This window comes from Petaurus breviceps, unplaced genomic scaffold (assembly GCF_028583685.1).
Source record: "Petaurus breviceps papuanus isolate PSGF00001 unplaced genomic scaffold, PetGlider_PUasm1.0 90778, whole genome shotgun sequence".
NCBI lineage: Eukaryota > Metazoa > Chordata > Mammalia > Diprotodontia > Petauridae > Petaurus > Petaurus breviceps.
The window spans coordinates 1,526,445-1,546,918 of NW_027187343.1; the positions used below are offsets into that span (position 1 = coordinate 1,526,445).

The following is a 20,474-nucleotide window of genomic DNA, read 5'->3' on the forward strand; positions in this document are numbered from 1 at the left end:
AGGAGATAGAATTTGTAACTGTGAAACTTCTCCTGTTCAGTGCCCACTTTGTCTTAGTCTGTCACTCTCTATCTTCACAGTGGACAAACATTCTTAGAAAAGAACAAGCATTTATTAAGCTGGTACTAAGTTTAAGCTATTGTGCTAAGGATAAAAAGGCAAAAACTAAACAGTTCCTACCTTCAAGTAGCTTGTATCTTTTTTTCCCCTTTTTTAAAAATTATTTTTAGTTTACATCATTAATTTCCTCAAGATTTTAAGTTACAAATTTTCTCCCCATTTTTCTCTACCCATCACCCCAAAATAGCGATCCCACTGAATATCCCCTCCCCCAATCTGCTCTCTCCCATATCTTCCCCCATTCCCCCTCCGACTTTCCAGTAGGGCAGAGTGGATCTCTATGCCCCAGTGCCTGTATATCTTATTTCCCAGTCACATGTAAAATAATAATAATTAATAATAATAATATACATATATTTTAAACCTTTGAATTCCAGATTCTTCCCCTACCTCCCTCGTCACCCACCCTTACTGGGAAGATAATCAGTTCAGTATATGTTGTACATGTATAGCTATACGAAACATTTCTATAGTGGATATATTGTGAAAGACTGACTATATTTCCCTCCATCCTATCCCACCCCCCACTAGTTCTATTCTCTACTTTGTTCCCGTCCCTTTTCAAAAGTGGGTGCTTCCAACTTCCCTCCCCCCCCAGCCTGCCCTCCCTTCCATCCCTCTCATTCCCTTCCCCCCTACTCTCCCATAGGGTGAGATACCCTATTTAGTGTATATGTCATTCCCTCCCTGAGCCAAATTCAATGAGAATAAGTTTGGACCATTCCCTTTTACCTTTCTGTTCTTCCCCTCCATTATAACAGTTTTCCCTTGCCTCTTATGTATGAGATAATTTACCCCATTCTGTCTCTCCCCATCTCTCTCTTATTATGTTCCTCTCTCACCTCTTAATTTCACCTTTTAAGTATCATCCCTTCCCATTAAACTGGTCCTATGCCCTCTGTCTATGTATACCTGTACACATATATACACATACTCACATATGTATTCATACGTCCATACAGCTTCCTAGATAGACATATATGTATGTATACAAATATATGTATATACATTTCTATTCTCTTCAACTATTCTCTTACTGAGAAAAGTTTCATAAGTTACAATTATTGTTTTTTCATTTAGGGATGGCCCTGTTTACCTTCTCATTCTTCTCTTGCTTCTTGTATCTGAATGACAGATTTTCTATTCAACTCTGGTTTTTTCATCAAGAATGCTTGAAAGTCCTCTATTCCATTGAATAACCATATTTTCCCCTGAAACATGATACCCAGTTTTGCTGTAAGTAATTCTTTGTTTTAATCCCAACTCCTTTGACCTCTGGAATATCATATTCCAAGCCCTTTGATCCCTCAGTGTAGAAGCTGCCAGATCCTGTATTATCCTGATTGTGTTTCCACAATATTCAAATTGTTTCTTCCTGGCTGCTTGTAAATTTTCTCCTTGATCTGGGAACTCTGGAACCTGGCTGTAATACTCCTAGGAGTTTTCTTTTTGGGATCTTTTTCAGGAGGTGATCAGTGGATTCTTTCAACCTCTATTTTGCCTTCTGGTTCTAAAACATCAGGGCAATTTTCCTTGAAAATTTCTTGAAGGATGACTTCTAGGTTCTTTTTTTGATCATGGCTTTCAGGTAGTCCAATAATTTTTAAATGATCTCTCCTGGATCTATGTTCCAGGTCTGTGGTTTTCCCAGTGAGATATTTCACATTGCCTTTTATTTTTTCATTTGTTTGGTTCTGTTTAATAGTATCTTGATTTCTCATAAAGTCACTAGCTTCCATTTGCTCCAGTCTAGTTCTGAAGGAATGATTCTCTTCAGTGAACTTTTGAGATTCTTTTTTCTATCTGGCAAATTCAGCTTTTAAGGCATTCTTCTCCTCGTTGGCTTTTTGAGCCTCTTTTGCCATTTGAGTTAGTCTATTTTTTAATGTGTTATTTTCTTCAGTCAGGTTGTTGACTCTCATTTCATAATTTTCTTACATCGTTGTCATTTCTCTTTCCAATTTTTCCTCCACTTCTTTTATTTGGTTTTCAAAATCCTTCTTAAGCTCCTCTATGGCCTGTAAGCAGCTTGTATTCTTCTTGGAAGCTTTTGGTGCAGGAGTTCTGACTTTGCTGTCTTCCTCCTATTCCATACCCTATCTTTTTTTGTCCCCAAAAAAGGAATCCAAAGTTGGACTGCTGTGCTTGCCTTGCTTCCTTTGCTTTCTCATGTTGCTGCTCAATTACTTGACTTTTGAGTTTTTTGCCACAGTAGAACTTTGCTACTAGAGGGGTGAACTTTGTCCCAAATTGTTGGGGTTTTCTCAGCTGCTGGAGCTATTAGTTGGCTGCTCTCTCTGAAGCCTCCACACGCTCTGGCACACTGGTCACGCACTCCAGGACATCCACCCCAGACAGTGATCCAGATCCAAGCAGGTTAAAGCAAGAGTGATTACCCTTTAGACTGGTCACTTGGTCCCCTTACATTCTGCAGGCCTGGAGCTCTGAAGCAGCCAATGGTGCCTCAGCGGCTTCTCCCTCCAGGGGGCAAAGGCTAGACCTCACTTCTGAACTCCCAGGTCCCAAAGTCCACACTGCACTGATGTCTCTCATTGTCCTTAGCATCTATGTGTTGATAATTCTGGAAACTGCCACAGCTGCTGGTGATCTGAAGTCCCTCCAGCTCACACCTGTTTGTAGCTGCCCTGCGGCTAAAACCTCGGCTTGGAGAGGGGCGGGGCGGGGCGGGGTGGGGCGAGGCAAGGTGAAGTGGGCTGGGCTCAGCTCCCAGAAGGCTGTGTTGGCTCCTTCCTGCTGGCCTGCTGGACTATCTTCAGCAGGGAGTTAGCTTCTCTGTGTCATTTTGTGGGTTCTGTAGCCCCAAAGTTTGTCTAGAGTCACTTTTTACATGAATTGGAGGAGGTGGAAGCGGGAGCTCCTTGGAAGTCCTGTTTCTGCTGTTACTTTTAAATACATGATAAAGCCATCATATTTCCCCCCCCCCTCTTTTTTCCCTTCCCCCCACTCCCATCCTAGAGATGACTCCATTAGGCACAAATAAGACCATTCTATACATATTTCTCATTATCAGTTCTTTCTCTGGATGCAGATAGCATCTTCCTTCATTTGTCCTTCATAGTTAATTTGGGTATTCGTATTAGTCAAAATGACTTAGTTACTCAAAGTTGTTCTTAACACGGTATTGTTACCGTGTACACTGTCCTCTTGGTTCTGCTCATTTCACTCTATTATTTCGTGCAAGTCTATTTTTCTAAGATCATCAAGCTTATTTCTTACAGCACAGTAGAATTCTGTCACAAATCATATACCACAATTTGTTTGGCCATTCTCCAGTTAATAGACATCTCATCTTCTACCTGAGCCTCTTTAGCAATTTCCCCCTTCCCCCTGCCACTAATGTCTTCCCCCAAAAGAATTGTTTTTATTTTGCCTCTGTGTATATATTGTCTAACTGGATAAAATGAGTCAGGAGCTTACTTTCTTTTCCCCTGTATGTCTTCAGTGCCCCTCTGTTCCAGGAACTTTATAAATAGTTGATTGATTGATAAACCAGCCCTTTCTTAATTCATATGATGCTTTCCAAAATCAAGTTTTCTTTTGTCCTCTGGTGCTCCCCTTCCCTGACCAACTGAGAGTTGTGTTTTGGTCATCCCCAGTGTTACCCTTCCCCTAGGATTTGCTAGTCCAGAAAGGCCATATGTGACTATGATTAACCTGATTATGCTGATGGGGAATTGGCAGAGTATGGTGAGAAAGCAGAGGCTAAGGTTACTGAGGGTCAATTAATGGGAATAACATGGGTCTGAAAGTGAGAAGATCTGGAACTCTCTCTTGGCTCTGTCAGTGACTACATGACCTTGAGGGAATCATGTGTGACCCTTTGTTATATTTAAGGCCCTCCAAAATCTGACCGACTTAGAGATCCACATTACTCCCCATCATTCATATCCAGCCAAGCTGGGCATGAAGGGCTCTGTCATCTCTAGTCTCCTTGTATTCACCTATGCCTAGAATTTGCTCCCTCCTTGTGTTCACCTCTATCTAATCAAATATATCCCATCCTAGAGTGCCCAGGTCTGATGCCTCTTCTCCTCTGGTCCCTTCCAATAACAGCATTCTCTTCCTCCTCACATTTTCCTAGAACACTAGCCTGGGGGTGGGGGTAAAATGGAAGGGTGTCTCTCCTTTGCTCCAATCACACTGTACCTTGTATTTCCTTGTAGACATGTCATATCCCACTTAGCAGATGGGGAGCTCCTTGTCCAGAGGTTCTTAACCTAGGGCCTGTGAACTCATTTTTATAAAAATGTTTTTATAGCAATTTCATTATATTTGGTTTCCTTTATAATCCTGTGTCTTTTAGCATATGCATTTAAAAACATTCTTCCAAGAAGAGGTCCCTAGACTTTCAGAAGGACTCATGGCCCCTTTAAAAGAGGTTAAGAACCCCTGTCCTAGAGGGGAAAGACTGTTAGTTTCTGTTTGTTTTCATCTTTTTATATCCGTATCAGCTGTCACAGTGCTTTGCTTTAGCAGGCACATACTATGTGGCTCTTAGATTGATTTGAATAGCTAAACCTATTGGGAGTGTTTCCTAAGAGCTTTCCATAAATAAGTTGCCTTCTTGCTTCTCATTCCAACCCTGTGCGGTCTAGGGGGCGATGGTGGTATTAAAGATGAAGAATCCAAAGGTTGAGGACTTGTCTAGGGCCACCTGAAAGATTTGCAGTGGAGCCAGAAATAGGAGTCAGTTTCCCTCACTCCTCTGTAATGGGTGGGGAATTGAGGGAGCCTCTGAAACTAGAAGAAATCCCAGGATAGTCACAGAAAATCCTGTCCATAGGCAGGACGCAGGCCCAGGTGGCTTTTTGGACTGCGGTTAGCCCAGCACTCATGAAGACTTGTTACGCTGCTGCGTCTTCCTCTTTGTCTCCTCTGAAACCTTGGTTTGTTTCTTTGGCAGAGTACCAGTCAGGCTCAAGAGCGCCGCTCCGACACCGAGGAGGAGCCAGGCTCCGAATTGCACTTCTCCAGACCAGAGGCAGCAGGGCCTTCGGACTTCTCTGCCTCCACTCCTCCTCCTCCTCCTCCTCCGTTTCCTGACCAGTTCCACAGAGAAGGTCCTGCTCCTGCCTATGCTTCAAGTGGACCTTTTGGGGAAGCTGGGGCTTCAGGCCAGCCCTTTGGTTCTCCCTCAGCGAAAATCCATGGGAAACTTTTTGGAGACCCTAGGGACCCATTTGCTACCTCAGTCATGCAGCGAAGGTTCTTCCATCAGGACCAGTCTTCTGTGGGGGGCCTCACTGCTGAGGATATTGAGAAAGCCCGACAGAGCAAGGCTCAGACTGGAAACAAGCCTCACAAACAGATGGTATGTGAAGGGGCCTCTCGCAGGAGTTAGGAGGAGCTACTGATGGTGGGAGTTCTCGTATGTCTTCCATCTCCAGACTAGGGTGCAGGACCTCTGCTGTCTGGAACATGTGGGTCATCAAGGTGGGGCAGGGGGGAGATACAAGAGGAGTCTGGCAGGGCTTTGTCTGCCAGCCTGGTTTGGTTTTAGTCCCATAGTGTAGGAAGAAAAGAGAGTTTTTATCTGTTCCTCTCTGGAGGCCCATCCCTTGTATCTGCCTTTGTGGGCTGCAGTAACCCTATTTACCCCAGGGTGCAGTGGGTGACAAAGCCTGGGTCCCGTGTTCCTGTGGCAGGTTCCGAGGTGTGTGCAGTGTGGGGCAGAAGGAGGGAGGGATGGCCCGTGGGTTTAAGGTGGCTTTATGGTCTTCCTTTGGTAACTGTTTCCATGCCTCTGGCTAAGTGGGAAGGCTACTTTTAGCTTCTCAGCTTAGTAGTCTTGAGAGCTGAAAGGGACCTTTAAAATGTAGTCCAGCCTGTTCAATTTAGAGAGGAAGAACTGACCCACAGAGGGGAGGTGACTGGCCACCGCTGAGCCGGTATCTGAACCCTTGTTCTCTGGCTCCAAACAAGGATAGAGGTAGCCATGAGTAAGAGGTGGCCCAGCCTCTTCTTGGAGAAAGGTGGTGCTGTTACTGCCACTGTTATTTCTTCATCATCATCATCATCATCATCATCATCATCATCATCATCATCACCATCATCACTGGTAGCGACATAACTCTTAAGCATCTGAGTTTAACTCCTAGAAGTACAGACCATGTTGTATAATCTATGCGGCAATCTGGGGGCTATGTAGTTATTCGTGTATAGAGTAGGGACCCAGGATCAGCCCTTTTTAAAAAAAAGTCCTAAGTTTGAGGTCCCATTCCCTTCCCTGTCCTCCCTCCCCCAAGACCCAAGTGGGTAAGTTTTCTCTTATGCTGTGTTAATGGTGATAGACCTTGCAGGCATTGGCTCTCCTTTCTTGACCACAGAGAGGTGGGCCTGGAGAAGCACTCCCCTGGTCTTCCCTCCCTTCCCCCAAGCATTCTGGTAAGTTGTTCTTTTTAGGCTAAGTGTGGCAGGGGGGCCTATGATCCCTCAGGCTGAGAGGCTGTGGCTGGGCAGCCTCTTGAACTCGGGAGTTCTGAGCTTCAGTGAGCTAAGCTGAGCTGACTATTCCTCCTAAGTCTGGCATCAATATAGCCTTCTCCCAGAAGTGGAGCCAGGAGGAGGGCCTCCTAGGCTGCCTAATGAGGAGTGAACAAACCCAGATCAAAAGCAGAGTAGGTCAAAGGTCCTGTGCTGATCTCTAGTGGGACTGGCTGGAGAGTGGCTGCTGCACCTCTAGCCAAAGTGACTTAGATCAAATGGGATGAGATCTCTAAAGCACTTAGTGTGGTGCCTGGCCCATAGTAGACACCAAATAAATCCTATTTAAAAGAGATGGCTGGGTGGCCAAATGGTGGAACTCTGGGCTCTGAATGCCAATCCAGCTGTGTGACCCTGGGCAAGTCACTTAAACTGTCTGCCTCAGCTTCCTCATCTGTGAAATGGAGATATAACAGCACCTATCTCCCAAGGTGGTTGTGAGAATCAAATGGGATCATACTGATAATGTGCTTGGCAAAGTGCCTGGTGTGTCCTGAGTACTGCAGAAATGCTAGCTACCACTAACACTAGTACTGCTACTGCTACCAGAGACCCAGTTTCAAAGACAAAAAATAAATTGGTCTTTTAAAAACTCTTTGGGGGCGGCCAGGTAGCACAGCGAGTAAGAGCACCAGCCCCAGAGTCAGGAGACCTGGGATGGAATCTGGGCTCAGACACTTAGCACCCACCCAGAAACACCGGGCCGTGTTTCTTGAGCAAGTTACTTAACCCCAATTGCTTAGAGGCAGCCAGGTGGCTCAGCAAGTAAGAGCACCGGCTCCAGTGTCGGGATGACCTGGGGATCAAATCCGGGCTTAGATACTTAGCACCACACCCAGAAATAACTGGCTGTGTAACCTTGAGCAAATTACTTAACCCCAGTCGCTTAAAAAAAAAAAATTATTTGTCGTTTTTCAACCCATCCCTTGAATCCACCCCTGAAGAGTCAGAAGCCACCCATGGGTGGAGAGTTGGATAAGGCCATTCAAAGAGCTGTAGGTTAGATCAGTCCAGCACTGCTCCCCCTCAGCGCTGGTTTGGTGTCAGTAAGACACTCCTTGCTCCCTGCCCCATCACAGACTAAAGGGTCTTCATTAACTTTCTGGAGACCTGGGTCCTCAGAGTGACCATCTTTGGGTGCTTTGGGTTGACTCCTGTGGTAGTGGACCAGTCTTTGCTGTGTGTGTGGTTTGGCCACCTTCATAGTCAAACCTTGGATTGTTTTCATTTGAAGACCTGTGACCTGACAGGCTTTTTCCAGCAGAAATCCCAAGGTCCCTGGCTCAATCTATATAATTCCAAAGCGATTTGTTATGGCTGCCTCTCACAAGCAGAAGGAAGGGATGTGGCCCTGTCACTCTGACCAGAGGCCAGGAAGGTAGATTATCCTGTGGGAGAGGGCTGTGACCTTTATGTGAAATGCCTGAGCCCTGTAGAGAGGAAACAGACCACCCCTCCTTCTACTCCCTCACATTATTACTTCCAATGCTGCTTGTACCAAGAAGAAGGAAGTCAGAGATTTGGCAGGGGGGATGGGAAGTACCAGATAGCAGCTTCAGCAACATTTTAGCTCATGAGTATTGACTGGCTTCATAAGGGTTGCGGGTGGTGGTGATGGCATTGCTGCCTAAGGATCGTATCATGGAGGGGACCTAGGAGGCCATCTTACCTCTCATTTTACAGATGAGGAAACTAAGGCCTGGAGAGGCTAAATTACTTACCCAGGGTCACATAGGTAGCAAGGTTCAGAGGTCTTACTGACTCCACACCCAATATTTTTTTCTACGGCATTATGTCAAATTCCAGACTACTAGGAGAACCTTGGTTTTTGGACTTGTGGTAAATGACAGTTGACCAGAACTGTGTTAATTTTGGACCCTCCAGGTCCTGTGGTTTGCTTAGAGAGAGGAATTGTAGTTAGCTTTAGGGGTGCCCATGCCCACAGCAGTCTTTTGGTCACTGGTTGGTGGGTACAGGCCTATGCTTGGGTATTCCTAGACCTGTTGAAGGATTGTACTTCTGAGTCTCCTGGGACTTTCCCCTCCTCTTCCCAAGTCCTTATACTCTGTATTCATGGGATTTAGCTGCTAAACCCTCTGCAGAGAATATGGCATTTTTAGTTGAAGGAGAAGTTCTTCTTAGGTGAGTTTTCTCAGCCCTGCCCCCAGGGGTTGTGCCTCCTCCCTTATAGCCAGTGGTGGTTACCACACTCACTCACCTTCCTTTTGGCCCATATTCAACGATTCCACGAGTTTCTTTTTTCTCCTTTCAGTTAAGTGAGCGGGCACGGGAACGGAAGGTGCCGGTCACGAGGATCGGGAGGCTGGCTAACTTTGGAGGTAAGATGGCCCTCTGGGTCCTCTTGCCTTCTTGACTTCCACACTCTTCTCCCTTCTTTTCCTCCTCTCTCTCTACCCTGCTCTCTGCCCCCTTGCACCCTCTACCCAGCACACACAAGGCATGTACACACTTGTCTGTCTAGTTGGGTTATGGCTTTTGTTGGCTAGATGTTAGCATGTATTCAGCCCTTATGATGTGCTAGGCACTGCCGTTGGCAGTTCTTGTAGCCTGAGTAACCAGGGCAGGAGGCTGGGGCTTGAGGAGAGTAAGGTACCATGCCTAGGATGAGGGCCATGGGGAAGAACCAGGTAATGCTTCCCGCAGTTGCCCCATCTGGCTGCCTGTCCCCATTTTGACAACATTCTTTAATGGGTAAGCAGATGACCCAGAATGCTGCATGCCCACTGGATCCTAGCTCTGCTTTGTATTGACCTTTGGGTGATCGCATGACTACATCTGTAGCATTGACCATGAACACCCATGCTCGGGGGTGACAAATACTCACAGGACATCTACTTTGTCCCCTGCTCCTCCTTCCCCTTTACTTCACAACAACACTTCATACACTTTCTCTAAGATAGATTTTGTAAGCATTCTTTTCTTTATCTTAACAAGTGAAGAAACTGAATCTGAGAGAAATGAAATGAATTGCCTGGTAAGCAGTAAATGGCAGAACCAGGGCTTGAACTCAGGGCCTTTCTTGTATTTCTGTATTGTTTTGCTGCCTCGCAAGGTTCTGGCCCATCGCTGACGCCTTCGGCCTTCCCCTTTCCTCTTTCCATGATATGGTGTTTTTTTGTTTTTGTAAATCTCCCCTCTGGTTCTTTTGAGATTTACATGTTTGTGTGTCTTGCCTCTGACCCATACTGACTTTGTGACCTTAAACAAATCCCTCAATGATCTGGGCTCCTCCTGTAAGTGGTAGAGCAGGTGCTGACCTGCATTGGTAAAGGGCATTTTCTCATTTTGGAGTTGGAAATTATAGGTCCAGTCCCTCTTCCTCTCTGTATTTGTTTTTGCTTTTTGTCTTCTTCCATGAGATTGTAAACCTCCTTCATTTCACCCTATCTACTCATCCATGGCCTGGCAGAACTTTCTGTATCTGCTGACTCTTTAATAAATATAATTTGAATAAGACTTTTCAGAATTGTTGGAATGGAGCCTATCCCATGTGTTGGGATTTATGTGGAAAAAACCCCACCCTTTTCTGAGGAATTAGAATTCATCTGAATAGGAATGAAATCCTGGTGAGTTTGGCCCTGCTGTCACCCTCAGGAGGGAAGTGACTTTAAGGAGATATAGTCCGAACAGGACAGATTATTATAGTCAGGTGGTCATCAGTGGCTGCCTAGGAAGCGGGGAATCCACCTTAATAAGGTCAAGTTGTGATCGAATTTGTGGGGGATGGGACAAGGCATCATGCCTTTTATTAGCTGGGTGTCCAAGAATTCACAAAGGCTGATTCCCGTTGTGATCTTTGCCATTTAAAATGTTCTGCTCTAATTCCTCTCCCTTCCTTTTTTTTCTTTTGGTGTCATCTTGCCCTGTTCGGAGTTGTTTCCCAGGCCAAGTAGTGTGAAATAACCACAAAACTCTGAAATGAAACCATGTAACAGTAGTAAGCCTTCCACCTGCCACCTCCCTCTATCACCCTTCACTTTTCATGAGGGGCACATCTACGAGTGTTCATTCAAGGGTGCTTTGTGGTCAGCACAGACCGAGAGGGGAGGAAAGACAGACATGACTGTGGTGCCTTCCAAATCCTCCATGTCAGATTTTGGAGTCATTGCTCAAATCCCACCTTCGGCAAGGAGGCCTTTCCTGGCCCTTCCAGCTGTTAACACTTTCCCCTTTTAGATTAATTTATTCCTACTCTCTACAGATTTTGTATATACCTAGTTATTGACATGTTGTCTCTACTAGAATGTGAACTCCCAGAGGGCAGGAATTGTTTTATTACCTTCTTTATATAGTGTCAGTCACATAGCAAGCACTTAATAAAGATTTGTTAATAGATTGGTAATAGTTGTTAGAATCAGAAGGGATGGTCTTAGAGATAAGGAAACTGAGGTCCCAAGAGTCATTTGCCAAGGGACACACAACTAATTAGTGGCAGAGCTGAACCTGGAATATAATCAGTTTTTGTTAACAAGTATTTAAGCACCATAGTAGGTGAGGGATAGAGAGGTAACAATGAAGTAATCCCTGCCCTCAAGGAGCTTACGTTCTATCAAGGAAGATGTTTTATATATGGATGTGTGTAAGTATATGTATATATGTATATTTATATATATTTACCTTGTATTATAAAATTATATATCATTTACCTTACATAATATGTACAATATATAAAATTATATAGAAAATATGTACACACATATATATGTAAAATAGCTGTGTGTATACATATATTTATATATCCCCCAAGCCATAATATAAGGTAAAATAAAGAAATTTTCTTCAAGAGAGGTACTCTTGGCTTGGTGGTTAGGATAAGGTTTCTTATTTTCACTCTTTACTTGCTTTGTGTGCCCCGGTCCCTTTTCCTCAGGTGCCTAGACTTCTGTCCCCACTCTTTCGCACCCCTTCCCTGGCCTCCATGGGCACATTTGCTGCTCTCTCCCTACATTAGGCCATTTAGGGTTGGGTCTAGGAGGAAGGGGTTCCCTGGATGAGCCCTCAGCATGTTGGACTTGCAGAGATGTCAGAGGGAGAAAGCAAGTGCTTTGATATAGATTATACATATGCAGTCACGCAAAACATTTTCATACTAGCCATGTCACAAAAGAAAATGCAGACCATAAAAAAGAATAAAGTAAAAAAAAAGTATGCTTCAATCTGCATTCAGACTGTATTAGTTCTTTCTCTGATCTGAGGATAGCATTTTTCATCATATATGCTTTGGAATTGTCTTATATCATTGTATTGCTGAGAATAATTAAGGCATTCACAGTTGGTCCGTGTACAGTATTGCTGCTAATGTATACAGTGATCTTTTGGCTCTGCTCACTTCACTCTGTATCAGTTCATGTAAGTCTTACAGGTTTTCCGAAACCATCCTGTTCATCATTTCTTGTAGTACAGTAGTATTCCATAACAATCACATACCACAGCGTGTTCAGCCATTCCCCAGTTGATGGGTATCCCTCAATTTCTAATTCTTGGTCACTATAGAAAGAGCTGCTATACTATTTTTGTACATATAGGACCTTTTCCTTTTTCTTTGAGCTCTTTGGGATATAGACCTAGGAGTGGTATTGCTGGGCCAAAGGGTATTCATAGTTTTGTTGCCCTTTGGGCATAGTTCCAAATTGCTCTCCAGAATGGTTGGATTATTTCAGAACACCAATAGTGCATTGGTGTCCCATTTTTTCCACACCCCCTTCAACATAGTTGTTTTCCTTTTCTGTCATATTAGCCAATCTTATAGGTGTGAGGTGGGACCTCAGAGTTGTTTTAATTTACATTTCTCTAGTCATTAGTGGTTGAGAGCATTTTTTCATATGATTACAGATTGGTTTGATTTCTTCTTCTGAAAACTTACTGTTGATATCCTTTGACCATGTATCAATTGGGAAATGACTCTTATTTTTGTAAATTTGATTTATTTCTCTACATATTTGAGAAGTGAGGCCTTTATCAGAGAAACTTGCTGTAAAAATTTTCCCCTGCTTCCTGCTTTCCTTCTCATCTTGGCTAATATTGTTTTTGTTTGTGCAGAACCCTTTTAATTTAATGTAATCAAAATGATCCATTTTGCATCTTGTAATGCTCTCTTTTTTTTTGGTCCTGAATTCTTCCCTTATCCATAGATCTGACAGGTAAACTATTCCATACTCTCCTAATTTGCTTATATTACCCTTTATGTCTAAATCATGTATCCATTTTGACCTTATCTTCATATATACAGTGTGAGATGTTGGTCCATTCCTAGTTTCTGCCAAACTGCTTTCCAGTTTTCCCAGCAATTTTTGTCAAATAGTGAGTTGTCCTAAAAACTTGGATCTTTGTGTTTATCAAACACTAGATTACTATGATCTTTACTACTGTGTGTCATGTACCTAATCTATTCCATTGATCCACCACTCTATTTCTTAGCCAGTACCAGATTGTTTTCATGATTACCTCTTTGTAATACTGTTTGAGATCTGGTCCTGCTAAGCCACCTTCATTTACATTTTTTTCATTGATTTCCTTGATATTCTTGACCTTTTGTTATTCTAGATGAATTTTATTATTTTTTCTGACTCCATAAAAATAATTTTTGGTAGGTTGATTGGGATGGCACTGAATAAGTAAATTAACTTAGGTAGAATTGTCTTTTTTTTTTTATCATATTGTCTCAGTCAATGCATGAGGAATTAATATTTTTCCAGTTGTTTAGATCTGACCTTCTTTGTGTGAAAACTTTGTTGTAACTCTGTACATATAGTTCCTGGGTTTGTTTTGGCAGGTAAACTCCCAAGTATTTTATATTGCCTGAAGTCATTTTAGTGGAATTTCTCTTATAGCTTTTCCTGCAAGACTTTGTTGTTTTAATATGTGGAAATAATGCTGATTTATGTAGATTTATTTTATATGCTGTAATTTTGCTGATGTTATTGTTACTAGTTTTTAGTCGATTCTTGAGGATTCTACAAGTATACCCTCATATTGTCTGCAAAGTGATTAGCTTTGTTTCTGCATTGACATGATCTGTTCATGCTGTATTTTAAATTAACTCTTTGTAAGCCTTCCCTTTAATGCTATATTCTGTAATTTTGCCAGTAGCCCATTATTTAAAGACTCCATAATCCTTCCTTAAAAAAATCAACACCAAGTAGTTACTCCCTCTCCACTCCACCCCACTCTGGGATGTAGGCTGTTCACATCTGGTAGCTAACTCATTAAGGGCAATTAATTTCTCTCCTATCATCTGTTCCTGGGTTTCAATTTTCTGTTTTATTTATCCTAATCTAAAGATTATTCTCCTTGGTAAAAAAAAAAAAACATAAGCAAGGTAGGAGTTGAGTTGTTCTGCCTTCTGTCATATAGTGCAACACAATAACTATTGTTAGGTGCCTACTGTGCAGAAAACACTGCCTGGTGTTTGGAAATGCAGGTGTTAGATGTTACCATGGGCTGTGCCTCTGGCACTGCCCTCTTCTTTTCCCAAATATAACTTTTAAAGAAGCCTTTTTTTTTGTTGTTGTCATCAGTGTTCATCATCAATCTCAGCAGATTCTAACTCTTAGAAGTCTGGACATTGTTCTTGCAGGAGCACTTTGCATTTATCTTTACTTACCTGCCCTAGGTTTCATCTTCTGCACATGTTGTTAAAATATATATATAAGTTGGTTACCAAGTTCCATGTCCATTTATATCTGTCTTGTTAGTCAGCTCTGTTTTTTCTTCCTCACTGGTGGAATTTGAGTTTTTATTGTTAGATCAGTCTTATACGTGTCCTGTCTCCCTTGAATTTGCATCCTCTGTACCATTTTAGTTCTGCAGTCTTTCAGAGTTGTTTGTGTTCCCAGCATTGTTGTACACGGTTCTGCTCCTTTTACTTGAATCAGTTTGGAAAAGTCTGCTCAGGTTTTACTGAAACTGTTTGTTCTGATGCTTCTCGTATCACGTTCATAGACAGTCATTTGTTTCACCATTCCACAGTTGTTGGGCACTCCGCTTAATTTCCAACAAACAGAACTTTGCAACAAAAGAGCTGCTATGATATTTTGTATCTGTTGGCGCTTTTCCTTACAGTTATAAGAGAGTGAAATTATCAGCATCTGTGTCCTGTCTTCTTGGTATCCTCTCTGTATAAACAGGTAGACGAAGCATTATTGGGAACTGGACCACAGGCTTACACTAGCTCACTGGCTAACAGTGCCCAGACCATTAGTGTTCTTTGATTGCCCTCTGGTTGGCCTTGATCCTACTTTCTGCTCCTGGCTCCCCTGAGCATGTGGTTATGGTCCTTTGAAACTACGCCCCCCCCCCCCCCCCCCCCCCCCCCCCTGCTCTGGGATTGTTTTGCTTAAGTTTTGTTTTCATGGAACTGCTAAGGAGGAGCAGGTGTGCCTGAATCTGCCTGGGAAGAGTGTGCTGACTTGGCAGTGCCCCCTAGCAGCAGAGGCAAGGGCTTGGCTGACTATACACCCCTGTTTGTCTTACCCAGCCAGCAGGGAAGGTAGATTGCATGGAAATAGGTGATGGGGTTGTTTGAGCTGCCTTCTTCTTCCAGCCCTTCCTCTGCTTACTCGTCTCCTACTGAGCTCTTTCCCCTTCCTTTTTTTTTTGGGGGGGGGGGTCCAAAGCAGTTATTGATAATGGGTCACTTGGTTTTAGTTGAGTAAACTGAAACCAGAGATCAGAGAGCATTTGCTGGGCTTGCCTCCTGTGGCAGCCAGTAACCTGAAAGCCTACTTGCAAGGCCCAGGCAGCTTCCCAAGGGCCGGGGCTGGCCAGCCTTCTCTTTCCATCATTGAGAGCAGCAGGTGAGATGTGGATTAGACACAGATGAGAACTTCCAGATTATCTAGAGGTGTCAAGTCTATTTTTTTTTTCCACATACAAGACTTAACAAAGCACTTTTGTGTACACCATTTCTGATCCTCACAGCAAGCCTGAGAGGTAAATTTAGAGTAGGGAGTCTTACCTTCTGATTCCCAAGGAGGAAGCACAGGCAGTGAAGTCAAGTTAGTGCATGGTTTCTTAATGACAAAAGCCTCCTGACTCCCGGGCTGCTGCTCAGTTTTTTCTTCTGTGTCGGCCTGGCCACAGAATTTTTTTTTTTTTAAGATCATAAGCCATGAGAGCAGGAAATGCCCTTACTGATCATCTAATCCAGAATTTCTTCACTCTTTCTGTAACTCTCCTCCCACCTTTGACAGCCTCTGATAAAGCCGTGAACCCCTTCTCAGAATAATGTTTAAAAGTGCATAAAATAAAATACACAGGATTTCAAAGGAAGCCAATTATTTTGAAATAAAGATGTGATATTTTTTCCCCTCCAAGTTCACAGACCCCAAAAGGATCCCTCTCTAATAATCCTATCCTAGATGAAGAAGTAGGATCAGAGGGGTGGAGTGACTTTCCCTGAGTCTCACAGGGGTGGGATGGCAGAGCTGGGACCAATCTGCACATCTCGACTTCCAAGCCAGTCTTCTTTCTTCTGGACCACCCGGGTTCTGTTTATTATTGTTTATGACTGTTCTTCCTCACCCAGTTCTGGGAACTTGGAGGTCAGATTCTAAGAACTACCTGGAACACTGTGTGAAGACCTCCTGAGAGATCCTTCCTCTTCCTCTTCCACAAGAAGGAGTCTCATGGGCCTTCTTCATTCTTGGGGTGGGGGGAAGGGAATGTGTAGGAATAAAAATGCCCTGCTGGGCCTCTCAGCCAGCAGCTTGTGAATTCTCCTGATCTGTGAACATTTTCTTTACCACTTTGTACTTTATGAGAAAAAGCCATAAGCCTGGCCGTATGTCAGTAAGTCCCTTGCTAAGTCTGGGGTTTCTTGCAGAGAGGAAACTGGACTCTGTACAGATTTCTTTTTTGTTGCTTTGGACTTTGTCTCCTTTTGGCCTGCGAGTTTCCTTTTTGGGGTGATTTGGGGGGGATGCAAGAGGAGGATTCTTAAAAAAAACAAATATTTCTCCACGTTTACCCAGAAAATGATGGAGGATGGCGTGGTAAACCAGTCTCATGAGCTTTCAGAGTGATTATGAGGGGCCTATAGGGTAGCTGTGGGATGGGAGAGTATGGCAGCCGCCTTGGGTTCTCTGCCAGGATACTCAGGGATAACTTGTGCAGCATACTTCCCAAAACAGAATGAAAGCCTCTCAGAAGAGACCCCCAAGGCCATTTAGAGAGTGAGCATGTACCTGTTTGCTAAAGTCTCTGTCCAGTCCAATCTTTCATTTACTAAGCTGATTTATAAGAGAATGTTTGTGCCCTTCAAGGAGCCTCCAGGCTAGACAAGGAAATGACATGTATCTAGATTATGTAGTATCTTGTATTGGTGACTGTGTGTGTGTGTATATATATATATATATATACACACACACATACATACATACATATATATACACATACATACATACATATATACATACATACATACATATATATATATATATATATATATATATTGAAAGCTTATTGTCCAGACTGCACTCTGGTCAGTCAGTCAGTCTGCAAACATTTATTAGGGACTTGCCATGTGTCAGGCAGCTTACCAGGAGCTGGAGTTATACATATAAAATTGAGACTTCCTGCCCTCAAGAAACTTGCATTGTGTGGGAGCATGTTCACAGAGGCAAGTCTAAGTCTGAAAATGCCCTCAGTGACTGAGGGAATCCTGAAAGACCTTGAAGGAGGTGGGCCAGCCCTGAGCTTTGAGGAGGATGTTGTTTGCAGAGGCAGAGAGGGGAGAGTGCTGCAGCATTAGGGGTAGGCTCTCCAGAGCATCAGGGCTAGAGGTGGAAGAGATGGATGGAACGGCTTGTCTGGGAGCAGTGAGTAGACCATTGTGATGGATCCATTCATTCTCCACTCTCCTTGGACAGTGAGGATTTATTAAACACCTCCTGTGTGCCAGACCCTATGCTGAGCATGAGGAAGACTGGGAGAATGACATGTGCCTGTCTTAGACAGATGAGCAGGAGTCAGCTTGTGCAGGCTCAGTGCCCAAGAGAGGAGATTGTCTTTTATCTTGGAGGTGGTCAGAGCCTTGAAACTTCCTGAGCGTGGTCAGACCTGTCCTTCAGAAATATTTGTTTGACACCTTGGTGGTGGGGGGAAGGTCAGATACAAGGTGGCTGTTGTAGTCTGGACAAGAGGCTGTGAGACCCTGAACTGTGCTGGTTGTGGTGTGTGGAGATAAGGGCTGATCTCAGAGATGTATGGGGCAATGGACGCAGAGTGGATTGGATGTGGTAGTGAGGAAGAGGGAAGAGTTGAGGTTGACCCCAAGGCTGTGAACCTGGTTAGCTAGAATGGTGGTGTCCCAGACAGAAACGGGGAGGAGCTGATGGGGAAGAGAACACTTTCAGTTTTGCTCATGTTGAGTTTGGGTTGCTACGGGTCATGAGGGTGGAGGAGGCCAGCAGGCCGCTGGAGAGAGAGATCAGAGCATAAGAAGAGCTGAGGCACGTGGTCAGATGCCATTGGGCACCGTGTTGGGCACCCCTCTAGTTGAGGCACTAACTGGCTGGAGCAGGGGTTTGAGGGCCTTGGAGTGAAGGCTGCACTTCCCTTTGAGTGGGGCTGCCCGGGACAGACTGGAGGGCCAGAGGATCCAGTGCTGAATGCACTGCCTGGACAGAACCACAAGTGATTCTCTTTGGGAGGCCTGGGATCCACTCTCTTGGTCCCGCTCCTCCACTTATGGCTGGTTACCTTAGCTCACTCAAAAGCACCTTTCTGCTTGTCACCATGCCCTGCTTTACAGGGGAGCGGGGGGCAGGGCACATGTTGCCTGCCTTTTCCAGGATTTACTTTTCGTTCTCTAGGTGAGAACCTTTAATCTCCCTTTTTGTCCTTGTTAGGAGAAGGCAAGCAGTAACAGAGCCAGAGGAGGAGACTGTGCCAGAGAAAGGGCTGTGTGTTTGGAGTCAGGGGCTTGGGCTTCAGTCCCCACTCTGAGACTGTGTAAGTGACCTCTAGGCCTCAGTTTCCTCATCTGTAAAATGAAGGATTTGAACTCGATGACCTCCAAGGTCCCTTCACCTCTTGTGTGAGCCTCTGTGTAAGAGGAGGGCATTGATCTGGGTGACCTCCAAGGGCCCTTACCAGCTCTGACCTGGGACTTTATTAATACCCCTCCCCCCTTGTGATAGTCACGGATGCTTCTTATTTGATTATACTTAGTGCTGAGGAGGTCAAGGTCATGGAATAAGTTCTTGTGAGGAAAAGTTTGTATTTATCACCTGGTCCTCAGATTTTCCTGGGCCCCTGATGTGTGGCCAGCTCTATGAGGAACACAGATGTACCCCTGCCATCAGGCTGTTGACAAAACTAAAAAAAGTGGAAACCATGATGATTTGCTTAGCATCATGGGAACAGCTCTACAGTTGGGAGACCCTGGTTGAAATCCATGCTCTGCTACCAAAGCCTGTGTAGCCTTGGGCAAATGACTTAGACTTTCTGGGCCTTAGTTTCCTGCTCTGAAAAGTGAGATTGCGATCTGATGGTTCTAGGAGACAGTGCTGGGATCTGAGCCCCACCTTAGACCTTGGCTGTGAGATCTTGGGGAAGTTCTTAAATATCTCTCAGCCTCAGACTCCTCACCTATAAAATGGAGGTGATGATCACACCTACTTTACACGATCAGAAGGGAAAATGTACGTAATCCTCCCAGTGCCATAGACATGTGAGCTTTTTGGTAGGGATGAGTGCTTCCTGGAGGAGATGACAGGTACCCTGAATCTCAGAGGGTGAGCAGGGCTGAACCTGGAGGCCTCAGGGGCTCGGTGGTTTTCTCTCCAGGGTGCAGGTCCTGATGGCTCAGGAAGAGTGGATCATGGCTCTGCCATACATGGCTTATGTGGTCGTTGCCAAGCCACCTCCCCTCTTGGGCCTCTGCTTCTTGCTCACCACACTCCCCTCATGTGTGAAATGTGAGGATTGGACTAGGTGTCCTTTCAGGCCCTTTTGACTCTAAAATCTGTGGCACTGAGATCTCCAGTCCATGTAAGTACATTCTGCAGCACTCTGGGGTGGGTTCATTTTGTTAAACTGGAGCTGCCTTATTTGTGTTGGAGAGTTTGTCTTTGCATCTGACTTGGGGGGGGGAAAGTCTTGTTAAGAGAAGAGATTGAGGGGCGGCCAGGTAGCACAGCGAGTAAGAGCACCGGCCCCAGAGTCAGGATGACCTGGAGATCGAATCCGGGCTCAGACACTTAGCACCCACCCAGAAACACCTGGCTGTGTAACCTTGAGCAAGTTACTTAACCCCAATTACTTAGGGGCGGCCAGATGGCTCAGCAAGTAGGAGCACCGGCTCCAGTGTCAGGATGACCTGGGGATCAAATCTGGGCTCAAATACTTAGCACCCACCCAGAAATAACTGGCCGTGTAACCTTGAGCAAGTTACTTAACCCCAATTGCTTAAAAAAAAGAGATTGGCTAAGGCACGAGCTGTTTGAAGGTTAACTCTGCCTCCATGGTTTATTTTGATAAGTCAGGCAGCTGGGGGAGGAGGGGCCAGATAATTGGAGTTAAAGTGTAATTGGGGATGCCAGGCCATCTGGGGCCACTGTCCATGCTGCCCAGTGTCCATGTTCGGCTGCAGTCACAGTGAGCCAAGAGAGGCCGGTGTCAGGCAGATAGTGGCCTGGCCTGGGGGAGCAGCTTATACCAACTCAAGCCATATCTTTCTTTATATAAGTGGGATGAGAAAGAGAGAGCTGGAGGCATTGAGTGGAGGAGATGGGAGGCCTCTATTGCCTCCTTAATAGGCCTTCTGCTCATTAAATAAGGTGATTAAATAGCTTGCCTTTTGTTGTAGAACCTAATAGGAAATCAAA

General features: G+C 44.5%; 1 protein-coding gene across 2 annotated transcripts in view; it reads left to right on the top strand.

Annotated features, from left to right (window-relative positions):
- The window catches only part of COQ8A (coenzyme Q8A), an 83,564-nt gene that overhangs the window by 44,204 nt on the left and 18,886 nt on the right, over positions 1-20,474 (top strand). For both annotated transcript variants that reach the window (XM_069069118.1, XM_069069120.1), the window contains exons 3-4: positions 5,045-5,452; positions 8,897-8,963. In XM_069069118.1, the coding sequence (XP_068925219.1) occupies positions 5,045-5,452; positions 8,897-8,963 (475 nt within the window). The remainder of the gene's footprint in view (positions 1-5,044; positions 5,453-8,896; positions 8,964-20,474) is intronic.